This window comes from Anser brachyrhynchus (genome assembly GCF_964034855.1).
Source record: "Anser brachyrhynchus genome assembly, chromosome: 10".
In the NCBI taxonomy this organism is placed as follows: Eukaryota; Metazoa; Chordata; class Aves; order Anseriformes; family Anatidae; genus Anser; species Anser brachyrhynchus.
Window position 1 is genome coordinate 21,228,476 of NC_137705.1, and position 24,472 is coordinate 21,252,947.

Sequence of the window (24,472 nt, forward strand, 5' to 3'; positions counted from 1 at the left end):
CATTTACTGACTGCAAGATTAAAATGGCATTTAGTTCCACTTCTTGAAATTTAGTTCACAGGCTTAGAGCAAAAACATGATGCATAAAAACGTACTGTAAACCTACCAGTGAATAAGCCTTTTGTAAGCACTTGTGTTATAGCTTTCACAGATACTACCAAAAAAAAGAGTTCATTCCTAAAAATCCTTGCCTACAAAACTGAAAGCTGTTTTTAGCTTCAGGAAAAAAGTTTATACTAGTTTCATTCCTATAAACTATTACAGTAATATTAGAAATTACTTTTTGTGCACTTAATGATACCTTATGCATGAGTATTTTCACAATTTGTGCATAAAATTTCACATGCTGCATACAACATCAAAAGCAAACCCTAAACAGAAATGGCCAAAGCCATGAAATCCCATACAAAGTACAAGAAATAACAGGAGGAAAAACACAAAACAAACACTCATAACAAGCTAAATTTGTTCACCAGGCTTTGATGAAAAATACAAATCTGCCTTTTTTTTTTTTTAAAAAAGGAATGCTTAGAACCTCCAACAATCTTGTACTGGAAGGTGCATATTAAAAACAGGCTCTAACAAAATATCAAAGGGGGGACACTGTTTTAAGATTTTTACATTTAAAGCACACAATAAAAGAGGACATTACTGAAAGATTCTACTTTAGAATTGTAACCTAGACTTTTCATTTATGAAAATGACAATGTACAGAATAAAAGGTTAAAGCTTGTAACACACAACACTAACACAAACACAAGCTACTGGAGCTCTGTTAAACCTGTTACACTATCCTTACATTTCATTACCAGTTTAAAGATTTTTGTCCCTGTCTTCTACTACCCCAACAATTAAAAGTCAGTAATACTGGAACATGAAGAAAGTTTGCAAGACTACCCATTGCTAGGGGCACACAGGGAGGAAGACAAAAAAAAACACAAACAAACCTGAAAAGTACCTATGTTTTCTTCATTTGCACTACCCAGGTTCTTCCTGAATCTTTCACAGTGGTATTCAAACACCTAAACCGAGGAACTACTGCAGTAAAGTATTATTTTATTTTTTTTTTAGTACTATGCAGTCACCCAAGTGAGATGAACACACCTTTGTCACATATAACCCCACACTACACAACTCCAATGCAGAAATTTTGACAGGCAAGTCAAAAGGGTAAGAAGTGCTGATTGGTGCTGTCTGATCTATGCTAACTTTTCAGCACTTCAAATTACCTGAGAAAATCACATAGCTCATTCCAAAGCTGAAACCTTTAGGAAATATTTCTTTTTCTAATCATTTTATATATACCTCTTCAGGAAGCAAGTTAATCTACAAAATGTACTCATACTTCTCCCTGTTGTGCTCAAGAGATACAACTGTCTTCTGCTAAGGAAGGCTAAAGAAGTGGCTTGATATTCAAAAATAAAAGTATACAAGTAGAACTCAAAGCATTTACACATTAAGTTGGATGCACTCAAGTTGTACTGCAGGCAAGCATCTCCTGGAAAGTTTAATCACTGCTTATACAGCTCTAATTCCACGTGTCCCAGGACGGGCAGGCAGGGGTGCACTGCAGCATGTCCCACCCGCCCACGACCCAGCTGCAGGGGAAGCACCACCACCATTGGCTGCCCCCTGCTCTCCATTCCCCTGGGAGGGCACGGGGCTGTGCAGCACACACAAGGCTTCACGCATGGCCAGTAGCACAGACAAGAAAGGAATGCAATAGGTCACATTAGCATTTGCATACGGTGACTAATCCACAGGCAGATACAGTTATCATGCAGGGCGTAGTCTGCAAAAATAATAACCAGTGATGGATGAAATCACCAGCTTGATATTTTAAGCACAAAGCCAAAGTTTACTGGAATTTCTATGCCAAAGGTACAGGGAAAATGTTCTTCTGTTTTTCTGCAGCATAAGTAACTTTTTTTTTTTTTTTTTGACAAAAGACTAATAGCTAGCTCCATCACAAAAATGCTGAGGTATCACATGCAAATGATTCAAACACTAAACATGGTTCACACTCGGAAAACGGACCATCATGCTCTTAATTTGGCAATGGTTTTATATCTTCAAGTAATTTAATAGGATAACGTTAAGTCTTTAACAAGGGCTTAATTATTCCATCCTTACTTAGTAAAGTAGCAATACATTGTAGCTGTTCCCATGGAGTTACCTGAATATGTATTATGTGAAAACCATACCAAGTGGTTGTGAAGGACTTTTACTCCTCAGCTGAGCTTTAATACACCTATAACGGTCCATGACTAATGCTGAAATGTTGCATTAGAGCTGTTCTCACTATACTGTAGCTTACATGACATGGATCCTGTACCCATGGACTGTGTCCCATGCAGAATCCTTAGTAAAAATCAAAATAATGCACTACTGTAGATGTGGGTAGCAACATACATGGATGAGACTGTTAGCTAAGGGGTAAACATGTTCATAACTTTGTTTCTCTTTTTTATCTAGCATTTTCTAAAACAGCCTATTTAATTTTTATTTTTATGCATATGCTACAATATTCATTGGAAATCTTCTTACTATATTTTAAAGCCACTGCTTTGAAATTCACAAAAAAGTGTAAAAATTTATGTTAAATCCCACAGATCAATTTTGAAAATTCTACTCACAAGTTTGATACAAAGATTTAGCACAAAATTATACACTGCAATTAATGTTTGGAACTTAACAAATTACCTTTGTTTGGTCTCCCAGGTCTCCACGTGTTTGACTTTCTGACTGGGTTCCTGTTTTTTCCCAGCCTATTTTGTTCCCACTGACATGGCTGAAGGACAACAAAGAAAAACATAAAGTTCTGCTTAAGGTATGATGTGATAAATCCTTGGCGACTGTTAACGGATCTATTGGCCAGAGAGGACTTTAAGGGATGCTATGTATTAGAAATGTTAATTTGTAGGATTCTTGAAGACTTAGATAACCGTGTTTATTCATTTATACTATGTCAATATTTAGATCATATTTAAAAGCTATAAGGAATCCTTTACAATGACTAAATAACGTTCATGCAAAAAAAATTCTCGACTGAGCTTTAAATATTTGTCACTATGCCAAGTAATTTCTCTCAGTCAGATGAAGACTACTTCTACAAACAGCAATACTATCTAAACTTACATTTCTAAATTAATTCAAAACTTACTGCATACAATGCAGTAGACAGTCTTATGAAAAAAATGAAGAATACTTTACATGACATATTATTTGAAGTCAACAGACTGCATCAGAACAAAGTCCAAGCTACCATGCATAACTGTAGATACATTCAGAGTTTAATATGATGTAGAAGCATATTTCGTAGAATCACAGAATACTTTGGGTTAGAAAAGATCTCTAAGCTCATCTAGTCCAACCTTTATTTATACTATTATACACAAATTCAAACTTTTAGAGGCAATCACAGGCCTTCTAAAGACACAGGTTTTAGTTCTCACATTGTAATCCACTACACCTAACAAGACGAAGGTAAACACAAACCGCCACCGTTCAAATTTCCTTTTTGTAGGTCAGTAAGCAGTAATTACAAGGAAGTCTGCACAACTTTATTGCCAAGGACAGACATATGATCTACTGGAAGTCAGAAATACTTCTGCAGTAAACAAGGCACATTAGTAGAAGAGAGCAAGAACAATTTCACTGCGCCTTTGTTCTATACATAGCCTGTCAACGAGGGCTCTTAGGTCATTGCTTTAAATTTTGAGTTTCTGACATTCACATCAAGTTTCTCTGATAAACCACATTATCCCAAAATTTTAGAAGTGCAAACGCTACAAATTCAGCAAAGTTTCATAGTTTTTAGTTACTGAAGTTTTACTGAGTTGTACTGTGAGGTAGGAATATTTCCTTTATACAAAGAAAAGAACGGGAAGGTTTTGTGACATTTACCAAAACCTCACTCTTTCCTTCTTTCAATAAAGCATAAGGGCAGAAGTGGAAAAATATCCAATATTATTTGGTTTTGGATTTCTGCTCATTAAGGAACAAGGTGACTAGAGTGAACCATGAATATATTTGCAGTCATAGTGACCCAAGACTATTTTGTGAAGGTCTATCATATCACTAATAAGCAGATTTCTTTACTTTCAGGATACTGAATGATTATGAAAATAAATTTATTTTAGGAGAAGCAGAGTAAGAAAGCATCCTCATGAAAAACTTACTTCACTGCACCTCCATTGCCTTCATCGTTGTCAGAGGAGGATGATGTAGAAGAGGCAGGAAAATAGGTTGAATCCACATGATTAGGGCTCCCACTCTGAGCTGGATTTATTGGAGAAGATCGTTCATACAATGGTGTATGTTTTCCTTCATGAGGAATGTTACTGTAGTTGTTCTGCTCAGAAAGACTTTTTCCACCTGTTTCCAAGGTGATGGCTGGCTCAGAGAGACTGTATGGGTATGGACCCTGACCTTGGGCACCACCCTGATTGGACATCTGCTGGGCCTAAAATCAAGCAATCTTTCTTAAATGAAGGTAACAAAAAGACTTTTCTTTTAAAACTGAATATATTATTTAACCAAGCTGCACATTCCAACTGTACACATTAAATCTCAGCTGTCATGGATATCCACAAAAATTGTTCTACCAGAGTCTACAGCATCTTTATAGCTCCAGGGTTAAAACGCAGTCAGTGAACGCCCATGCTAAAAGTTACATATACCTTTCCCAGCCAGATTTTAATTCAAGGAGCACAGTAGGTTTTTCCCAAGGAGAAGGACAGAGGGTTACACTTACCACAGGTTTTGCTTGTAGTGAGGTCTGTGGAATGTTAAGTATCTGAGAAGGAACATATGGTGGCACTATCCCAGGCATTCCAAACTGATTTGGTCTGGCTGCTGCATTGCAAATGGGGAGGAGGGGAAATAAACAGGGGGGAAAAGAAAACCACTTAGGAAAATGCTCACTATTTATTTGACACAAATTTTACTTTTTGTATCCTTTTGCTTCTATGGTTTATCTTGTCTTGTTCTGTTAGCATTACTGTTTTCCAGCATGCCTTAAGTCAGTTTTATTCGTTTTTGCCTTTTAATAAAAATAGCTTGTGAAGTCTATTTTACTTGCCTCACCTTTTGTCAATTGTTTTTCTCTCATTGCTGTACACTTCTATTTTACCTGGGAATCAAAGGAAACTTAAAAGAAAAAAGCCCAAGAGAGGTGATAAGCAAGCTGACAAAACCAATGTCACAGAGACACACAATGCTAGCACTTTCTATCATTTGAGTATCTGACTTAGAGTAGACTTAATGCTCTTTTCGTTGTAGCTCTTGGAATGAAAAACAAACAAAAACCAATTAAATAAAAAGAAGAAAAAATATATTAGCGTAGCAGTATGGTAACTGAAAGTCATTGGAAAATTTCAGCTCAAGTTATGTTTTAGTGTTAAGAATGAGGGATATGTGTTAAGTGCTATGATCATATGATTAGTTTGTACATCTTGTGAGTAATCTGCAACACCGGAAAAATTAGTGGCTGCAATTTAAGCATGTACGTTATAACATCAGAAAAATCAAAGACCATGAAAAGATTTCTAATATACATCAGGTAAATCAAGCAAGAAGTAAGAATGTTTTGTGGAAAATAAACTGTCTTCATGACTGGAACTGGACACCAGTTTTCACTCGTTTCCAGCACTATACTCTCAAGTGACCTAATGCTTAGAACTGATTCAGCAATAGCTAAGAGGAAAATCAGTCCAGATTGCTATTCTCCTTTTGGGGAAAGAACACAGCCACTGTGAAGACTCTGTGAACTCTGTGAAAACTCTTTTTTGGAAGCGTGGTATTCAAGTGTTAACGAATATTGCCAGAGAATAAATATGTTTTAAAAGACCCCGTTAATAATAATTTATGGTTATTAAAATAATAATTTAGAGTTATGCCAGGTTTTGTTTAAACTGAAGAGTCTTTTATTTTTTAATTACTTACCTAGGTAATGTGGTGGATGAAATGGCATAGGTTTATTAGTTGCTGAATAATAAGCAACTGCTCTCTTAAATCGAGTAACTTTGTCATCTGTTCTAGACTAAAATAAATAAATAAAAGAAATATCCATCAGGATCAAATCCAGGCATGTCATCTATAGGTCAGCACAGTACTGCGGAGTGGTTAACTTATATCACATACAGTATTAACGCCTATGGAGCCATGAGGACTATAGCACCACACCCTCACAAGAAATATTATGTCAACCCCTGCAAGGATAAAGCTTGAGAATTACTATCCTCACGTACCACTGATTCTCAATGATAGCACACGAAGCTAGACTACAAAACCCCTGTGGTTATCACAAATTATAACTTTAAAGCACTGGGAGTAAGTGCAGCATTTCTGCTTTCTAAAAGAGTGGAAAATTACATTAGGGTACCTACAACACTGCATTTACTGACAGATTCCTATGTCAACTGATACAAAACACTACTTTTATTGAATGCAACTCTTCAACACAAGTCTAGAGCACAAGTGCACAACTGTTCAAAAAATATTTTTTTTTCATACTTTACCTGTGAATGCTGAAAAACATCTTTTGCTATGGCATCCAAATCAGTGGTGTCCTGAATGTTACGGACGTAGTCAGCTACAGCTTTGATTACTACGTCACAAGGTGGTAAAACTAACTGGTGAGCACGTACCTGTGAAAACACGCACATATGTTACTATGAGATAACAGGGTAGTCCAAGATACTTCAGTTACACTGCAAAGAATTAACACAACTGTTAATTGAAAATATATTCAACACATTCTATGTTGACAGATTTAAGGATCTAAATATTTTTGGGCTTTCCACCTTGTTTTCAGAACTTCACTTTAAACAATGACTTGTATTTTTCATTTACAGTACATATATGTATGCATGTATGTATGTATGTATGTGAAACCTCACCTCTGTGTAAATATTTGTTGACTAAGTGAAGTACCTGGTCCAACAACAAACAAGGTCAATGACGCTAATTATTTTGCTGCTTTCCAGTTAGACGTTTCCACATTAGATAAAGGATTTTCTAGAGGATACGTCCATTTGGTATATATGCCAGATTTTATTTTATCATTTTTTAATATATTGACACAGTTTATTCTGAATGTAAAGTGGTGTCAGAATTGCTGAAAGATCTCTGTGCACAGGAAACAGAAACAGAGGGGAAGATTTGAAAAACAGAGAAAAGGAATATCTCAAAGAAACTTACTCTCAAGATTCTACAGGTCTTGGTCTGCAAATTATTATTTGAAGATAATACATAGTTAAATAACTAGTGTTTTCAAACTCTGCATATTTCATTATAGTATGCTATATTCACACACCTTCACATTATATGTAGCATTTTAGGCAAGAAAATATTGTTTATTTCTTTTTATTATCCAAAAAGAGGTATAGATTTCTCTCATTACTATGTGAGCATATTTACTTTCTCTTCCAAGCATTTTAATATCAACACGGTTACTCTTTTTACAGACACACAGGATGATCTTCAGAAGATAATTTCATTGATAAAGTAGTTTCAACACTCTGGCATTAAAATAATTGATGTTCCACCCTCTGATGTCAGATGTGTCTGACCTCACATACTAACTGACTATTCTGAATGTATGAGAAACATGCGCTTTAAAGGCATGCTAAAAATTCCCCTCAAGTTTATGACCCGAGTCCATCCAGACCATAGATTTTTCTCTACAGAGTCCAAAGTACAGTCTACTCAAGATTTCAGGAAAATAATGAATTCCCATTGATTTAATGGTCCCCAACTGAGGCCACAGGCTTGACAAGATACAAATCACTTTGGACTTTGTAGTAAAAGACCTCTGTAGAAAGAAGAAAGAGCTGGAAGAACTTTGTGGGATGACTTCCAAAGTCCCTACAGATGCAGCTCCCACAGTTCAGCAGCTGACAAGTGCTCTGCTGTACCAGGCTCTGCTGCTGTACTGGGAAGTTTTTCACTCAGTTCTTTGGCCTAAACTCTTCCCATTTTCATATGGGGAAAAGAAGGGAACCAGATAGTTCTGGAAACCGTGGCCTTCCATCTCAACTCTGTCGACAGGCTCCTCCTATACCTACAGCCCTGAAAATGAACCAAGGATTATTCAGCATATTGTGATGGGAATTACCTCTCTTACACGCACTACACGATCCTGTCTGTACTAAAGGAAGTGCAGGTCAAGCAAGCATCATAGACCACTGCAAAATCAAAAGCTGTGTAGCTGTGCTGCTAGCTTGGTCTCCAGAAGTACTCCCCCACAGGCAGGTGGTTACCTTCCCTCCATGCTGCACAGAGCGCATGCGCACAGGGGCAGAAAAGAGGCCTCCAACTACACGGCCTACATTTCTGAGACTGGCTAAGGAACTTTATAAAAATTCTGTCTGGATCCTTGGTACAATTCTGGAGTACTCCGTTAGTAGCTATACAGGCAGCCAGATTTTTAACTTTCACCTGCCTATTTGCTAAATTCAGTGATACAAGATTTGAGAAGTTGTAATTACTGTTCAAGAGTTCTATACTTTAGATATGAGAAAAGGTGAAAAATCCTTGTTTGTATTCCACACAGAGGTACCATACTGTACTAAAAAATACTGCAATCCAGCCTCGTCAGAAACGTTTATGCAAAATTCTTATTAATACTTAATTAGATTTATATTTGCAATTTAGAGTCCGCACAACAAGCCCTTTTTTTTTTATATGCAGTCCACCACATTACTTTGTCTTCTCTGCCTGTATTTGATCCATTTATTATGCAATTTCTTAGACTGCCTTCTTAATATTTAGACCATGGAAATTTTGCCCAGATTCCCATTTTTATTAATTTCCTTATCCCCATGTCTACTTTTCAGAAGTGTCAGGATATTCATTCTGTATCTGGTCATTCTCTACCAGAAATGAGCTTCACATTTTATGAGACTGAATAAAGAACAGTTTGGTTTGGTGTAGTAAGTGGCACAACTATTATTTTTTATTTCATACAGTAAATTTAAATTTTCTGTAGCGTGCAATCCAAATGTACAGAACAATCCTAAATATAGATCACATTCATATGTAAGCTTACACTCACAAATATTGATGAGTGAATTTTGCTCCAATCTACTAGCAGAAGACATAACTTTTCTTCTCACTGGTAATCTAAGTCGTTTTATGAACACCTACCATTTTATTTGTATGTGTAATTATTACACATCTCTAAAGCAGCTGAATCATAACATGGCTGTGTCATGTTCGATGTGCTCTCTGCAGAGCACCTTGGAGAAACCCTGCATTACTGCCTAAGTGTTTCTGCAATGTCTGCTTGAAAATTCAGTGGATGAAAAGCACGAGCAGCATATCATCAGGCTTATGTAATTTCCAAGATAGTAATATTTAATAAACGTTAAGCAGTTACCATCAAGAGATGATATCATGACACACTAGCACTAATATTCAGCTCAGACCCTGGAAGCACAAAGCTCAAGCGAGACATGTTAAGGGCTTACTATGCATATCGCCCCCAGTTTAGCTCCTTTTAAACCAACAGCCTGAAGACCTCACTGGCGCATATTCCTAACTTCTGAAGTGAGACCATCTTAAAGTACGTACTGCAGATTTAGAGACATTTCAGACATCTGGATTTTATTCTCTTTTATTCTGTTTCAGAAGACATCTAGTCCATATGTGAGAACACCCTCAAAAATAAAAATGTCATGACCTACACAGAAGCCAAAAACAAAAAAGCAGAGAAATAAGATCATCTTTCCTGCTACTGAAGAGGAAAAAAATTATATTCATTTCGGAATGTTCTAGAAGTCTAAAATTGTACATTTTGCACTGAATCATAAATGTTTCTAATGCTGTGCACATTAAAATACATAGGAAATCTTCAGTGTTAGATAAGGGAAAAATATTAAGACTTAACAGTAAAATTTACAGAAAACCTGTTAATGATTCAAATGTGCTGTTAGCTGCACTCAAAGCATTTCAGAACAAAATTAGAATCATATTTTGTTAATTTTTTGTTCTAAGAGTTTCCTTCCTAGAAGCCAGTTTTACCTTAACCTCTTCAGAAGAGTTTCAGACAATATGAAAAACAAATTTTGAAAAGTCAGACATGGAGGTAGATCACACTCTTTGAGGGAATCAGGTTACAAAACACGTGACATCTGACAACTGCATTTTCCTACTTGTAAAAGGACTAATTTCATGAAGGAACACTGACAAGAATCACAAGTGACCTATTAACGCACTTTGGCAAGATTAAGTGGGGAAAGGAAATTAATTTTACAAAGGTATTTGTCAAAACGAGAGGCAGAGAGCAACATTACAAGCCTTGAAGCTAAGAGATTAAAAAAAAAGCCTTGGTTTTGATGAAATAAACTGGCAAAAATGCTTTTTCAAAAAGAGAATAGGCTCACATGTGCAACTCCACCAGATTAGCAGGATACTGTAGGAAGAACCTAAGCTACACTTGGAAAAAAATCCCCCATTCTGGGACAACTACAGTTACCCACCACCTCCAGGAAGTGAAGCCTTTAAAAGCTAATCAGCACAAGTACCAGCATTTACTGTTGTGCCTGCTAGAAACAGATAATCAATTTCGTTTTATTTTCAAAACATTAAAAAAGAAACTTTGAATGTTCAATTATAGGGAGGTGACACATAGGGAACGTTTTTTTCATTGGTAAGAGAAAAGGCTGAAGATATGAGGAACATTACAAGTTATCTGGGTTTTGTTATTTTTGTCTAGTAATTTCTGGTAGAGCTCCCACCCAAACAGTTTGCATCTTGTCTCAGCCTTTGAAGGTTAAATACATTTAATCTTACAGGCTTGTAGTGCATCTGATCAACCTTTCCAAAGAGGCAAGAAGTTCATTGGATGCCTTAAAATCCTCTCAAATGAGAAGCTCAGCTTTTCCCTTAAGATCGGGTTATTCAATTAGAAATTCTCTCTCCCCCCTCCTCCCTTCATACTGGTTGGAAAATTTCTCTCTTTCTACTTTCCTATGTCAGGGTGGCAAAGGAGAACAATACACACAGCGTGGAGATAATTTGTGAACAATTTATATGCATAGGACTGGGAGAAAAGTCAAACCTAAATCGAGGAACCAGAAGATGCCAAAAAGAATAGGGGAGAGCACAAAGACAAGCTGAAGAGATGATACAGGCAGACCGCACACGAGACAATCCGCCTGACAACCCTGCACACTGCCATGAACTTGAGGGCTGGGCTGCCATCCAGAAAGACCTAGACAACCTGGAGGAATGAGCCAGCAGGAACCTTAAGAAATCCAACAAGTACAAAAGCAAGCCTTGCACCTGGCTGCTATACAGGCTGGAGATGTGCCAAGGAAGACTGGGGCTCTCGGTAGACGGCAAGCTGAGCGGGATCCAGCAGGGTGCCCTGACAGCTGAGAAGGCCAGCTGTGCCCAGGGCCGCAGGAGCACAGCCAGCAGACTGAGGGATGTGATGACTTCTGCTCATTAAATCACCCCCAGAACACTGCATCCAGCTTTGGGCTCCCAAAGCCCAAACAATACAAGACAGATGTCAATAAAGTTGAGCAAGTTCAGCTGGAGGCCATCAGGACTGTCAAGGAGTTGGAACAGCAGCTCTTTGAGAAGGGGCTGAAGGAACAGAGCTTGCTCAGCCTGGCAATGACAAGGCTCTGAGATCACCTAACAGCAGTCTTTCGATGCCTATGAGAAGGTTATCCAAAGCACAGAGCCAGGCTCCTCACTGCTGCGCATCGTGGAAGGAGAGACAAAAGGCATAGACTAAAATAAGATGGGTTCAGCCTGTGTGCAAGGAAAAACATTTTTACCTCAAGGACTGTCAAGCCATGGAGAAGGCTGCCCAGACAGGTTGTGCAATCACCAGCCAGCCTCAGAGGTTTCCCAGACTAGTTTAGGTAAAGCCCTGAGCAATGTGTTCTGACCTCAGGTTGACCGTGTTTTGAGCAGGAGGCTGGGCTAGATGACCTCCTGAAATCCTTTCCAACCTGAATCACCCTATGATGGCCCTTAGCATCCAGCAGGAGAACACTTACCTGAAGCACATTTTAAGAGTACCATCTGAGCAGCAGCACATTGTCTAAAATTAGTCTCCCTCCAGCAGACTCCCTCTCAGGTCAATGGAGAAAGACAAGAACTTCCTAGAGCAATTCACAGAAGCAGCCCAACCTGCAAATTTTGAATTGCCTTCTGGAAGCATCTCTTTCTGTCCCTCTACCAAGGTGAAGCAGCCAAGGAGATTAGATAGCTAATTTTGCCAGGTAAAAATAGATGTGATATATTGTAATGGTGGGCATATCGAGACCTTGACAAAGAGTTCAGCAAATTCATCCTTTCAAATCCACCCTAACAGGAAGATAATCCATCACAAATGAAGGCATCAATCTCAGAGTTTTCCTGCATATTTTTCTCTTTCCAAAAAACGGAGGTTGTGTTAAGACTTGTTTCTAAGGTTACCTTTCCCTTGTGTATGAAGCGTTTGCATTTCTTTGATGCTATGTCCTCCCAAATCAACACCAACTCATCCTACAGACAAGAAAGTCCCCTCCTAATTCAGTTCTGATGCAAAAAAAATGCACTGATCTTGAAGCCCCTTCCTGTAGCAGGCTTTCCAGAATGGGAACCGAGTTGTTTCTGTAGACCTCTTAAAAATAAATCCTGAAGCGCACAAATATAACACAGTATAATGCTACCTCCCAAATTAGGACTAGCCGCCAAATTCTCTCGGGAATTTTAACATCTCACCTCCTGCTTTGAATTCTGATCTTGGTGGTCATTTCATTTAAATTTGTCCACAGAATTTCACAGTTTTGCTGAGCTGATGATTGGTGCTGGTGCCTTCTGCAGGCACCGCTTTTTACCCAGCACGTAAGGATGCTGTCAGGACAGTTTGGTTTGTTTCCTTCTAGATGTAAAAGATGGACTCTTTCTTCAGATTTCCATTTCCCTTCCTTTCAGTTTCTACTCAGCTGTTCCTAGATGAATGGTCCATTCTCAGGTCCCTCTTTAAAAGAGTGACAGTTTACTCAGTTCTGCTTTTTCTTCACCTCAACAACTTGATACTTGAGCAGACATGCCAGTTTTCTACCAGTGAAGACCGGTAATTTCTTATTCTAAGTCACATTTCTTAATTGGTGAACCAGCAAAGCTTCTCTTATAGGAAGAGTAACCATTTTGCTACATCATAATAAAAGAGTGAGAAAAAATGCAGAAAATAAGTTGTATATTATCTGTAACAGATTTCACTGAGAAGCTATGAACCAAGCCACTGGGAACCAAATCTGTTAGCTATCTACTGCCTTAGATATAAAAGATTAAAGTCTTTATGCAATAAGAATAGTTTTCTATATCCTAAATGAATCGAATGAGGTGTAGAATGAGTTCTGTGTTCCTAGGCACTGAAAACAATCAGCAGTAAATCTAAATAGATGCAACAAAGCAGCATTTTAAGTGTAGCCCACAACTCCCCTTGCCCCGCTTCCAACTTTTACAGTAGCTTGTGATATTTTATTATTTTTTTAAAAAAACTGCACTGAAACTACTTTTTGCCCTCTAACTTACAGCTAACAAACTTGTCTCAAGTTCTCTAAGTATTCATAAAGTTTACAAGGAGTATTGCTTTCTGTACATCTACAACTAACAGTGTCTACAGAGCAACTTGAAATGAAATCATTGACATGTCAAAACAACTAAAACTGAGCTAATGAGCTACTGAAACAAGTTATGATTTCAAACCATGAGCACAGCTGAAATTGAAGCTAAAAAATGAAGTTGTTCTCTCACTGGCAATTAATGAAGATTGGTTTCCTGTAGACTTGTGTCCTTTCTGCTGCAGCCCAGCTTCTTTCTCTCCCTTTTGACATCATTATCAGCCAGGAGACAGAAATGCTGCGGTTAGTTTGGGGCTATGTACTTAACAATTGGCCAGCCTGCTGCTGTGAAATGAAATAAATTGCGTGTTGTGCTAGCCTTTTCCCTCAGTAAGGGCACTAATTTGGGTCTTTTTCACCAATAATAGTGTATCAGCTTTCACAGAGCCTGTAACAGCCAAATGGGAACTACTTTCAAATCTGATTAATATTGGTCAACAGATTAAATAAAGGGAGGACTGCCCAAGTCAGCCCAATGATCTCTAAGAAAATAAGTTTAATTTCCTTAGGATGCCAGGTAAAAAGCCCAACTGGTGCTTTCACTGAAAAAGTAAATGCAGAAGCAAAGATGACAAATGTTTGATTTTCACTCTTGTCATGTAATTCAGTATATATTTAGAAGACGTTTCAAAAGATCTCTACACCTGTATTCTGAATTTGCTGTAAGACAAATCTACTCAGTCTAAAACACAGAAAAGTATTCTGCACATCAGAAAGTTTTATCAACCACTTTGAGAGAAGTCACACATTTTAACCTTCCTAGTCAAAACTAAAAATACAGGCACATTCCTTTAATCTTTCATTTTTTCATCTCAAGTACTACAAGGCAGCAGCAAACACGCATGTTTATATTGTTTTGTGATTACAACATGCTGACACTTACCTTCCTAAAACAGGAGTGGTAGCAAAATAGGGGATGAGTAACATCAAATTCTCATACCTGCTTGCTAGGCAATGCACGTGAAAGCCTTAAAAACACTGCTGAAAATCTTAAAATTCTACCTTTAGCAAGTTAAGTTAAATTCCTTTTTTTCCCCAATGCTTAAGAAACTTTAGGAGTAGCAGGAAAAAAAGTATTTTTGTTGTAGATACTAAAACAGAACACTTTTACAGAATTTACAAAACACAAATTGATTAGCTATATGGAACACCTTAGGAAAAAAGGAAAAGGATATGTCTACTGTGGCAGAGAGAAAGAAAGGTCACTATTATTCCAATCTCCAGTGTGTCCAGTTTCCCTTTTATAGCTGTTTGGCAAATGCACAAAGCAAGTGTGATTAAGCAGCAGAACAGACATACTGTAAACTAAGAGCATCAGACACAAGCCACTTGCCTCAAAAAAAATAATCTACAGAAGACCACATTGACTTTCTCGTGCAACCAACTCTGGTATATTTACACTGTAATTCAAGAAGTGCAGATAACTGACAAATTCACACAAACTCGGACCAATAGAAAATAAAAGAATTTGGTAGGAAGATATCCTACTAATTATTTTTGACAGTTGAAGAACATGACTAAACAAAAAATTATCCTAAAAAAAGGAAGTAAGAGCATGTAAAAAGCTACATTCTCTAAGTAAAACCACACACTGAAGCTGTTGGGTGGATGGCTCACGGAGCTGAAGGGCACAGAGGGGGATCGCAAAGGCTAAGTTTAGCCTGGTAAGGCTAATCACCCCAGGTATACTCTGCAGTCAACAGAGGGGCAGGGACACCAGACGGTGACTGAGAACAAGAGCCCTGCATAGCTGCTCTGACTCAAAAATCTGCACGAGCTACGGCAGGCTATCACAATTCTGAATAAGCTTCCTCTTGCTCTTTATTATACTCACAATTCATTTAAAATATTAATCTATTACACTGCTCTGATTAACTGTTATGACTGATTTTAGTTTAATTGCTAGTAGTTGCATAAAATTTGTACCTTAAGTGAAGCTAGTGGATGTTCTGGACCAAGTAAACTCCAATGAAAAGAAGCCAAATCTTCATCAGGTAGAATATGATTACCTAGAATAAAGACAGAACTTTATTTAAGATGTAGACATTAAAAACATTACACACTGATTCCACATGCAGCAAAACAAATATGTAGTCCTCAATTCCCAATAAAGAGTTACCAAAGACAGATTGAACTTGCAGGTATCCTTTTTGTCACTCTAGAAAATCCTAATCAAAATACTATCCTTACAGCAAAACACACTTCCCTCTGCTCACGGAGCACTGTTCCAGGAAACCCAGTTCACTTAAGAGAAGCAACAGACCCAGTCACAACACACGGTGTCTACCTCAGACGCATCTTATGATGGGATCCTCAACAGGCTTTAGCAGTTGAGGTGCGACAGTGCATGAAAAGGCTCCACTGCTCCCCGACAAGCTGGAAAGCCCATCCTGCATGCCAGCACGTGCTGTTACCGACGCACATCAGAGCTGCCGCTGGAATCCACACCCTGCTCCGCTACACAGCGTGGGTCGAGCAGTAAGCCAGCAGGCAGGTTTATCTAACCCTCAGGAATGCTAGGAGCTCTGGTGATACTTAGCAGGTTCCCAGTTCCTCAAGTTTTTCTTCCTGGCCTACCAGGTTAGGAAAGAGCCTGGGCTGGCAGCATCAAAGTAATTAGGAACTTAGTTGCTCCAATGAACAAAGATGATAGCTATATTTACCAAGCTGTTCATACCAAATGTAAAATCACTGAAAAGGTTGTTTTGTTTTGTTTTTCAAAGCACATTATGTTCAGGGAAAAAAAATCTTAGTAGAAAACATTTTGAACATTTTAATTCACTGAATACTAATTAATCATCCACTGACAGAGTTCAGTGTTTGTGAATACAAACTTTATAAGGAGCAAGACAATGTATTACTACACTTTTGGTAGGAAACTTGAGGGTATTTTCAAAATTTGTTTTTTACCAAGTAGCAGATTAGCAGTAAATGCACGGTTCTCATTCATATCGGTATGTTTACAGGTCGGATAGTTTTTTTTTCATTTCACAATTTGGACAATATCTTGAGCTCCCGCCTAAGTCATAAAGAATATGACAGTGCTAAATCAATCACAACAGTTGTTTATTTTCTTAATATTTTGCCCATAAAATATTTGGCTTTGATCTTAATGCTCTGAAACATGTGAAAATGAAGAAAGCTGTTCATTGCCTGGCGACTAGCGAATGCCTTCCAGAGAAGGAACTCTTATCCAATCAGTATTTCACCTCCAACTGAGATCTCCAACAGGGAGACAATCTTTATTCATTAGGAGCTAAACCTGAACTTCACATTAGAAAGATTCAACAGGTTTGTATATAACAGCCACATTCTTACTAATCTAATCAAGGTAGGATTAGACAGCCTTTATAATGCAGGTCTGAAAAAAATCATCTACAGCCAGGCCACTATAAGGTTTTGTGATAACTAATGGTAACTCCTGCAGATTATCCTAAAATAGTCAGAGCTTCTCTTCCTCCTACCAAAACTTCAATCTTGTTTGGTCTCCATCTGTCATGTCAGTTAACTCCATCCTCTTGAACACACATACATGGCAGTCTGACCATTTGATCAATTCTCACTGCACAGCAAGTTTTGGAATTCAGTATGTTGAAGTGCAGCAGTGTCTTCTATAGTCAGGTAATAGGTGATGCCTGTACTTACCTTAAGTGGTTCTAAAATTTTACTGAGAAACAGAGTAAGACTACATAACTAGACACGTTACAAAGTACTGCCACAATGGGAAAGAGATCAACGTTACATAAGCAGCCTCTATTTCTTGACCTGGCTGAACAACCTCAACATATATTGATTTTTCCCATTTTAATGGCTTATTATAGCATATGCCTTAGGTTTTTTTAAAGCAATTAGATACTAATTGAAGCCAGTGCCCTTTCTAAACAGTTCACTGAATTATAGCCCTATACCTCACACTGTGTTTGTTTTTCTACTGCTGAAGCTTTATTTTATTTTATTTTTATAAATCATTCTTAAGTGTTTGAATCAAAATTTACAAAGGAACCTAAATCAGCTCCCAGTTTACATCAGCAGCAATTAGGACAAAACTTTAAGAGCACACTCTCGGCGGGCACAATATCTTGGCTGCATTTTGACTACCTATGACAAAGATGTTCATTACATTATAAAGCTAGGACTATAAAATCATTCTGTAGGGAAACTTGTAAGAAGGAAAAAGAAATAAACAAACTATAGTATATACATAACCATCTCAGAAAGTAATCTTCAAAAATTTGCCTAGTTGGTACAGTCAGAAAAATATTTTGCTGGATACTTAACAACAGAGTTTGTATACCAGAATAAAACTCAATCCCAAAGAATGTGCCATTGAGAACATTTTATTAACTGACCACTTAGGTGTCTTTTCACAAGCCCCTCCTCATTTATTCCAAAACTAGGTACTAGCACGGGGAGTTATACTGCTGCACTCAGAACCGAAGAGCAACGCAACAGATTCATACACCTTCTACGTAATCAAGTACTCAGTTATCCTTTCCCATTGTCATTTTCTTCATTCTACTTAGGAAGTTCAAAAGACCCCCAAAAGGGCCACAGGAACAAAGGCATAATAAACAGTGAAGTCATTCAAGCCCTCATGTATAAAATAAATAAATATAGTAGATCTGAATACGCTACTCTGCTTTAAACATACTGCACACTACACAGTATTATGTGCCTATATGCATTTAAGGTTTTATTAAAACACTAAGCTACTTAGTCCTTAGGATGTCAAAGTTGAAAACTGTTGCCAGTAAACCAAACAGTATCTGTTTGTTGTGGGCTTATATAATCATTGCTTATATCACCAAATACCTAGATTTCATACTATTCACTAATATAAAAAAAATATACTAATCACAGTAAAAACTCTAAATTATCTTCTGTTCTAGCTTTGTCTTTCATAAACATTTCTCCATTCTGCTTACTCATACTGAATGCACACATAAAAGAAATACAAAAGAATACATAAAGTTAAACATGTAGCTGAACTGTTTTTTTCAACCTCTGTACTAATTTGGAAAAAAAGCTACACAACATCTCTAAGTAATTATTTGAAATTACCTCAGTTTCCTTCTCCTAAAAGCAAACAAATATTTTGTCACATAAGACATCAAAAGCGAAAATATTCAAGAGCTTCTTCCATAAAATTTCAAAACCTTCAAAAGCTTTACTAGTATATTTTTCATACTCCATTTCATATAACGCAGCAATGGCTCAACTGGCCATGTAGCTCTACAGCTCTTACAAGTTAAAATAACATCATTAACATGTACTTCACATAAATCCTATAACGCATATCTGCAACTGTGAAATCGCTTTTCAAACAGTAATTCTTACTCATTGAACTGGCATTCAACAACTTATTTATAGAATCCAAAACAAAGCCTAGCAATAGTAGTCTGCCATGCAATTTACGCAGAGTTTTTGTTTTAAATTGCAGCTTAGCCAATCATCTGCCATTCTTCCGTACAGCCAGGAAAGCAGGTAACCACTCTTGGTATGAAAAATCACACAGTAACAGAAAAACAACTTCAGCTAGTCAAACACTTGTGGCTTTCTATTGTAAGACCCATTGGTTCTTTCCATAATGTGGAAGCTATCTGCCTGGATTAGAAACAATTTAATATTAAAGACTATTAAAATATCAGTATGCTAAAGCAGCATAACATATCCTCTCTCATTCAGAGCTTTCAAAGAATCGTGCACCCACACTAAAATACAAAGTCAGTGTGAAAATGAAAATAAAATCCAGTTTTCTTAATTTTTTGTTCAGTAAGACATAATCAGGAATATGGCTTCTCTGAGCTTATTTACTGAAATCAAAGTTAGAAGACTCCAAAAGTAAGATTTATTTAAAAGAGTAAAGTCTATTAGTCATTAGTTCCCTCTTCCATCTTAGACCTTAGACAGCTGTGCTAATACAGTGTGTTGAAATTGCTCCATTTCAGTAGGGATGTGGAACTGATGTTGTTCCAATCTATGCTCCTTGAAGATACAACACCATTTACCATTAGAAGCAGTAGGGCTAAAGAACTATCCAAATGAAGCTAGTGTTAAGGTGCTGATCATCCACACTTTCTGTGGAGTTTTACTCGACTATACTACATTCCTGGTGCAGCTGATATGCTGTCATATTTGTCCAATATTTATCTGAGGGGAAAAATGCCCCTGCAATCCAAAGTCTGCTCCAGAAATACTCTTCCCCAGTCTGAAAAGTGTATTACTAAGATCAGACCTCACATGCCATGTAAGACCAGAACTAGCAGAACCACAACTGCCCTGAATTCCTACCCCCACCACTGAGGACATTTTGGCAAGGCAGAGCTTTGCAGAATTCTTACTTCCTGTTCTTGTTTCTAGACAGCCACAGTCTGCATCACTCACAGGTCTCTACAAATCTGGCATGCCTGACCTCATTAAAAAAAAAAAAAAGCATCCAGGCAACCTCAAGACCAGCAGGATTGACTAAAACAAATGGAGAGCTTTGCCTAGATGCTTCATCAAATGTTTTAACATATGCGTGTATAATTTAACAGAAACTAAAATTACAAGCCTAACTATTAGCATCAAGTTCTTTTATTACTTCACTTACCTAAAAGAGCAGCAAAAATAGGAAAGCGATTTGGATTCAGGTCCAGTTGCTTGGCAACTTCATGCATTAGGTATTGGCTTGTTGTGAGACTTTTCCCATTACGGCTCAGTTTTAGGGCATGGGCACTGAAATAGTAAGGGATGTTGCACAATGCATAATCGGAGTCATATGCAACCAAACCATGGAAACCTTTTTCTCTGCAGAAAGCAATTACTTCTTGATGATGATCCTCAATGCTCTGTGCAACCTATAGTGGAAGACAGAATAATTAGCTACAGCGTTAAATTGCAGCACTGATTTATCACACGTATTATGATATATTAGGTCTTTCTGAAACTATAAATGTGTATTTGAAACACCTGCAGAATATTTATAGCAATTAAAGAATTCGATGACATCGCATGTTCAGACAGGATGTAAGGACTGCTCGGCAGCACAATGCAAAATTCTGGAAGCCTACTCACTGAAGTGGCATTACGTAGCACTAAACTCATCTGAAGTAACTGTTTATTAACAGAAACACTCGAGCTCCAAACATATTACTGCACCAATGTCTGCATTAACTCATGGGAAACAACCCTAAGGCTGCGGATACTCGAGCAGGTCCGCAAGCCAAGGTGCCCCCTTGAAAAGCACCCCCACCACACCATCACTTTTAAAGTTTCACAACCCTGTTCCAGCAGCAACAAACTAACCCCAGACAAACAGGGGTAACTTTCTTAACCTTTCCAATGTCCACCCTGCCCCCTGAAGCCTAATTGCCTCCTCTTCCCAGCTTCAGACCCCCTACAGCCCATTCGTTTCTGCACGGCTGCCTCTGATGGTGCAAACTGCCTCAGGTTTACAGCCCGAACTGCACCTCTCCGCTCATGTTGCCTAGCAGAGCACATATTTTAGGCTATGGCCGTTGGATGACTAGAACAGACATGTTCTGCTGGGGGGACATGGGCCAAGCCCTACCGTCAGAGATATAAAAGCAAGCCTTTCTTCTCGACAAGATCAAAACAAAACGGAAAATCCACTGGGCGAACCCATGGCACCGGGTTAGTGCTTCAGCCCCGTGCCCCGACGTGCCGCAGGGACCGCTGCGACGACTCCTTGCCTACAAGCCCGACACGAGCAGCGCCAGCTGGGTGCTCCTAATGCCCGGCGCTTTTCCCATCGACCCGTTTAGCGAATATTCGGAAATCCCCGCGTGAGTTTTGCCTCAGTATAACCCAGCTAGGTACTCCATTTTAACAACATACATAGCAAGCGATCCCAAAATAGCCGCGCACAAAACCATTAGCTTCAGACGCCACGGTATGTATGAATAACGACAGCGTGAGCGCCAGAGCAGCTCTGTGCTTCCTCCGCAGACAAGTCCTACCAAGCACACAGCCTTGCACCTCCACGGCCCCACAAAATGCTCCAGCATCCACCTCCCTCTCAGCAACAGGCTCCCTTCGCCCAACATCAAGTTTAAAGTGACCCTTCCTCTTCCACCCATGCCTCGCAGGCACCTTCTGGACCTGACGCTGAATTAGGCATCCACTGAGGCTTGGCAAATCCTGCTTTTCCCACGTAGCTTCACAAGATGCCCCCTTTTTGGGTGCCCTGAGCACCCACCAGCCCGCACCTCGCTCGGAGCCATGCTGCCGCCAGGGGAAAGCACCCTAACCTCTCCCTGCTCCCCGTGCTACCGCCCTACAGTTCTGAGAAAATGTTACTTCTTTTGAGACATGCTTGATGGACTGTACCACGGCGCTTTCCAAAGTTAATTTTTTCTGTGAGAAACACAAGAGCTATTCATTTTTCTAATGAATTGTACTGTCACCTAGCAAAATGTGCGTGCCTGCTGCACGCAGAATAGGAACAGACTGTAAATACCACAGGAACAATTTAAAGACGTCAGATTTATACAGTGACTAACCCAGGGAGGGCAACACAGCCCTCTCCCCACCTCCAAGTCCTTGTATGTTTTAAATTAGGATATTTCCCATAGCTTTTTTCCTTAAAGGGTACATAAATTTAAATTACGTACATATATTTAAAACAAACATCTTTGCGTGCACGACAGATACCTACAAAAACAGAGTACAAACTCTTTTACAGCTCTGTGTGACATGGATGTGCAGGCAACACGAGAGGAAACTCAGCTCCTGGCCAGCTCTGCTCTCCTACAGACTGCTTCCTCCCCCTCCACAGCACCAGTCCCCTCCCTCCTTCCCTCCCCATTTTACAGAGCTATCTGACACAGCGTGCTCCGAGCGTGAAACTGCAGTGTTTATGTAATGCTGGAATCCCTATTCAAATAATTGAGCTGCCACACGGAAGAGAGCTATATTTACCGAGGTATAGCTAACCTGCAATGTAAAACTCAAACCCGGTGAGAGTCGGGATAGATAGCTTACAGGTCGTACCAGAGGGGAGCCCAAAGATGCAACTGCACCCACACAGCGTGCACAAGTCAAAATCAACCCGGGGCAGGGAGGGGGGAATCACAGCCCGCAGTTTGGAACAGTTTTCGAGACTAAATCTTGTGTAAGCAGTAGTGATGCTGGACCAGAAAGAGAGAATTCTGCATGAGTAAACAGGCACATGCACGTTTAGATGCTGAGAACAAAACAAAGTCTCACCAAAGTGTGAAAGATGTTAAGATCTGCTCTGCTGAAGTGTTTAAATTTCAGCAAGCATGCTTCGCATTAAAAGGGTTCTTTTATGAACTATTCCCCCTCCCCCAAACAGACAACTATCAGGTCACAATTACACTACGAACCCATAGGATATTTATTATAACTAGGAGGAACCTGTTATTTTTACATCCTGCTGAAACCATCTGCGAGTGGTTTATAATTGTTCTAGATGAAATACGTTCCTTTTTTTCTCCCCACTAATTACCAAAATAGATTAAATTTATAGCCAGTTCATAGGTCTGCAAAGAAGCCTTCTACTCAAGACTCTACTGTTTCCTCAAAATATGAAAATCCGTTTCACAATTCAAGTTAATCAGTATTCTCAAACCCAACTTTTCAAAACAAATAGAGAAAATAATAGAATTTGATAACTGTCTCGTGCATACGTAAATACAAAGTCACCCATACATGCAAATAAAAATCACACATTCAAACCGCATTTGCTGTCTGCCCACCAGGAGGGTTGCTAGAAAGTGAGCATGAGGGAGAATGTGAATAAAACTGAAGTAAGGTTTACAGACAGAAAGATAAATGCAGTAAAGCTGATATATTAAGAGAATAAATTGTATAAGAAAAACAGGAAAAGGAATATGATAAAAGTTCAACAGTACCTTTAAAGTACATCCTGTACTATAACCAGGAAATATACTACCTAACCCTAAAATGAATCAATTCAAATCAGCATCCAGTTTCTCAAGAGCTGTAGGGGTAAAGCATGGAATGGGAATGTATAACATCCTTCCCATTTCCATGAGAGCTGGCCAGCTGGGAGAACCAGTGCAATGCAGACCTTCCCAGAGCTGGTTCAATGGCACAAATGCTCCTAACAACAACAAACTCCCCCAGCGCTATTTTGTAACTTGCACTTGTCAGCTCCACAAGCTAACCTAAAACAAATGTCCACTCTCGAATCTCCCCCAGAAAAATTGACCTCCCTCTCCCCCCTTTTTTTATATTAGAGTTATACAAGGGACCCAGCATGACATGCCCTCTTGTTCCTAAAACCGTTCCTAGAGATTAAGAATAAGGCCTATTACCAAGAAATCGTAAAGTAGCTAATGCTGCTGCTAAGCCTGAAAGCAAACAAAGTGCTACAGGTGACACAGTTGTCAAACGAGGCGACATTATTAGGATGTAAGGTACTTCCCCAGAAACTAATGTGGTCTGAAACATAAGATATTTAAACGACTAACTAGTTCAGTGTACTTTGGGACCATTACAAATGCCTAATTCCTATCAAAATCAAACAGTCAGCTTTGAATCATGTACTATGTATTTTAACACTGCATTACACAAAGAATCCACATTAAAAGAAAAAAAGTTACGTGAGCCCATATATTCCTTTACTAAGGAGCTCTACGTCTCAGTAGCAAACCGAGATTTATCGTGCATCCACAAGAGCAAGGTTAATGCCTTCCCTGCACGCTCCCTACAACTTTGTGCTCGAAGAACACAAGTATTTCCCAGCTATCAGAAAACCCCCGGATTGGAGGCCGTCCTCGCTACCACCCCAACTCCCAGCAGCACTCCCATCCCCTGAACGCACGGAGCTGTGCTGGTGGCCTGACCAG

General features: G+C 38.8%; 1 protein-coding gene across 3 annotated transcripts in view; it reads right to left on the reverse strand.

The window, feature by feature from the left end:
• FAM120A (family with sequence similarity 120 member A) overlaps window positions 1-24,472 on the reverse strand; it is a 54,003-nt gene that overhangs the window by 27,664 nt on the left and 1,867 nt on the right. For 2 of the 3 annotated variants that reach the window (XM_080606496.1, XM_080606498.1), the window contains exons 2-8: window positions 20,227-20,473; window positions 15,561-15,643; window positions 6,522-6,650; window positions 5,947-6,043; window positions 4,757-4,857; window positions 4,182-4,465; window positions 2,704-2,791 (exon numbers count right to left, since the gene is read on the reverse strand). In XM_080606496.1, the coding sequence (XP_080462622.1) occupies window positions 2,704-2,791; window positions 4,182-4,465; window positions 4,757-4,857; window positions 5,947-6,043; window positions 6,522-6,650; window positions 15,561-15,643; window positions 20,227-20,473 (1,029 nt within the window). The remainder of the gene's footprint in view (window positions 1-2,703; window positions 2,792-4,181; window positions 4,466-4,756; window positions 4,858-5,946; window positions 6,044-6,521; window positions 6,651-15,560; window positions 15,644-20,226; window positions 20,474-24,472) is intronic. The other variant, XM_080606497.1, reaches the window with a different exon arrangement.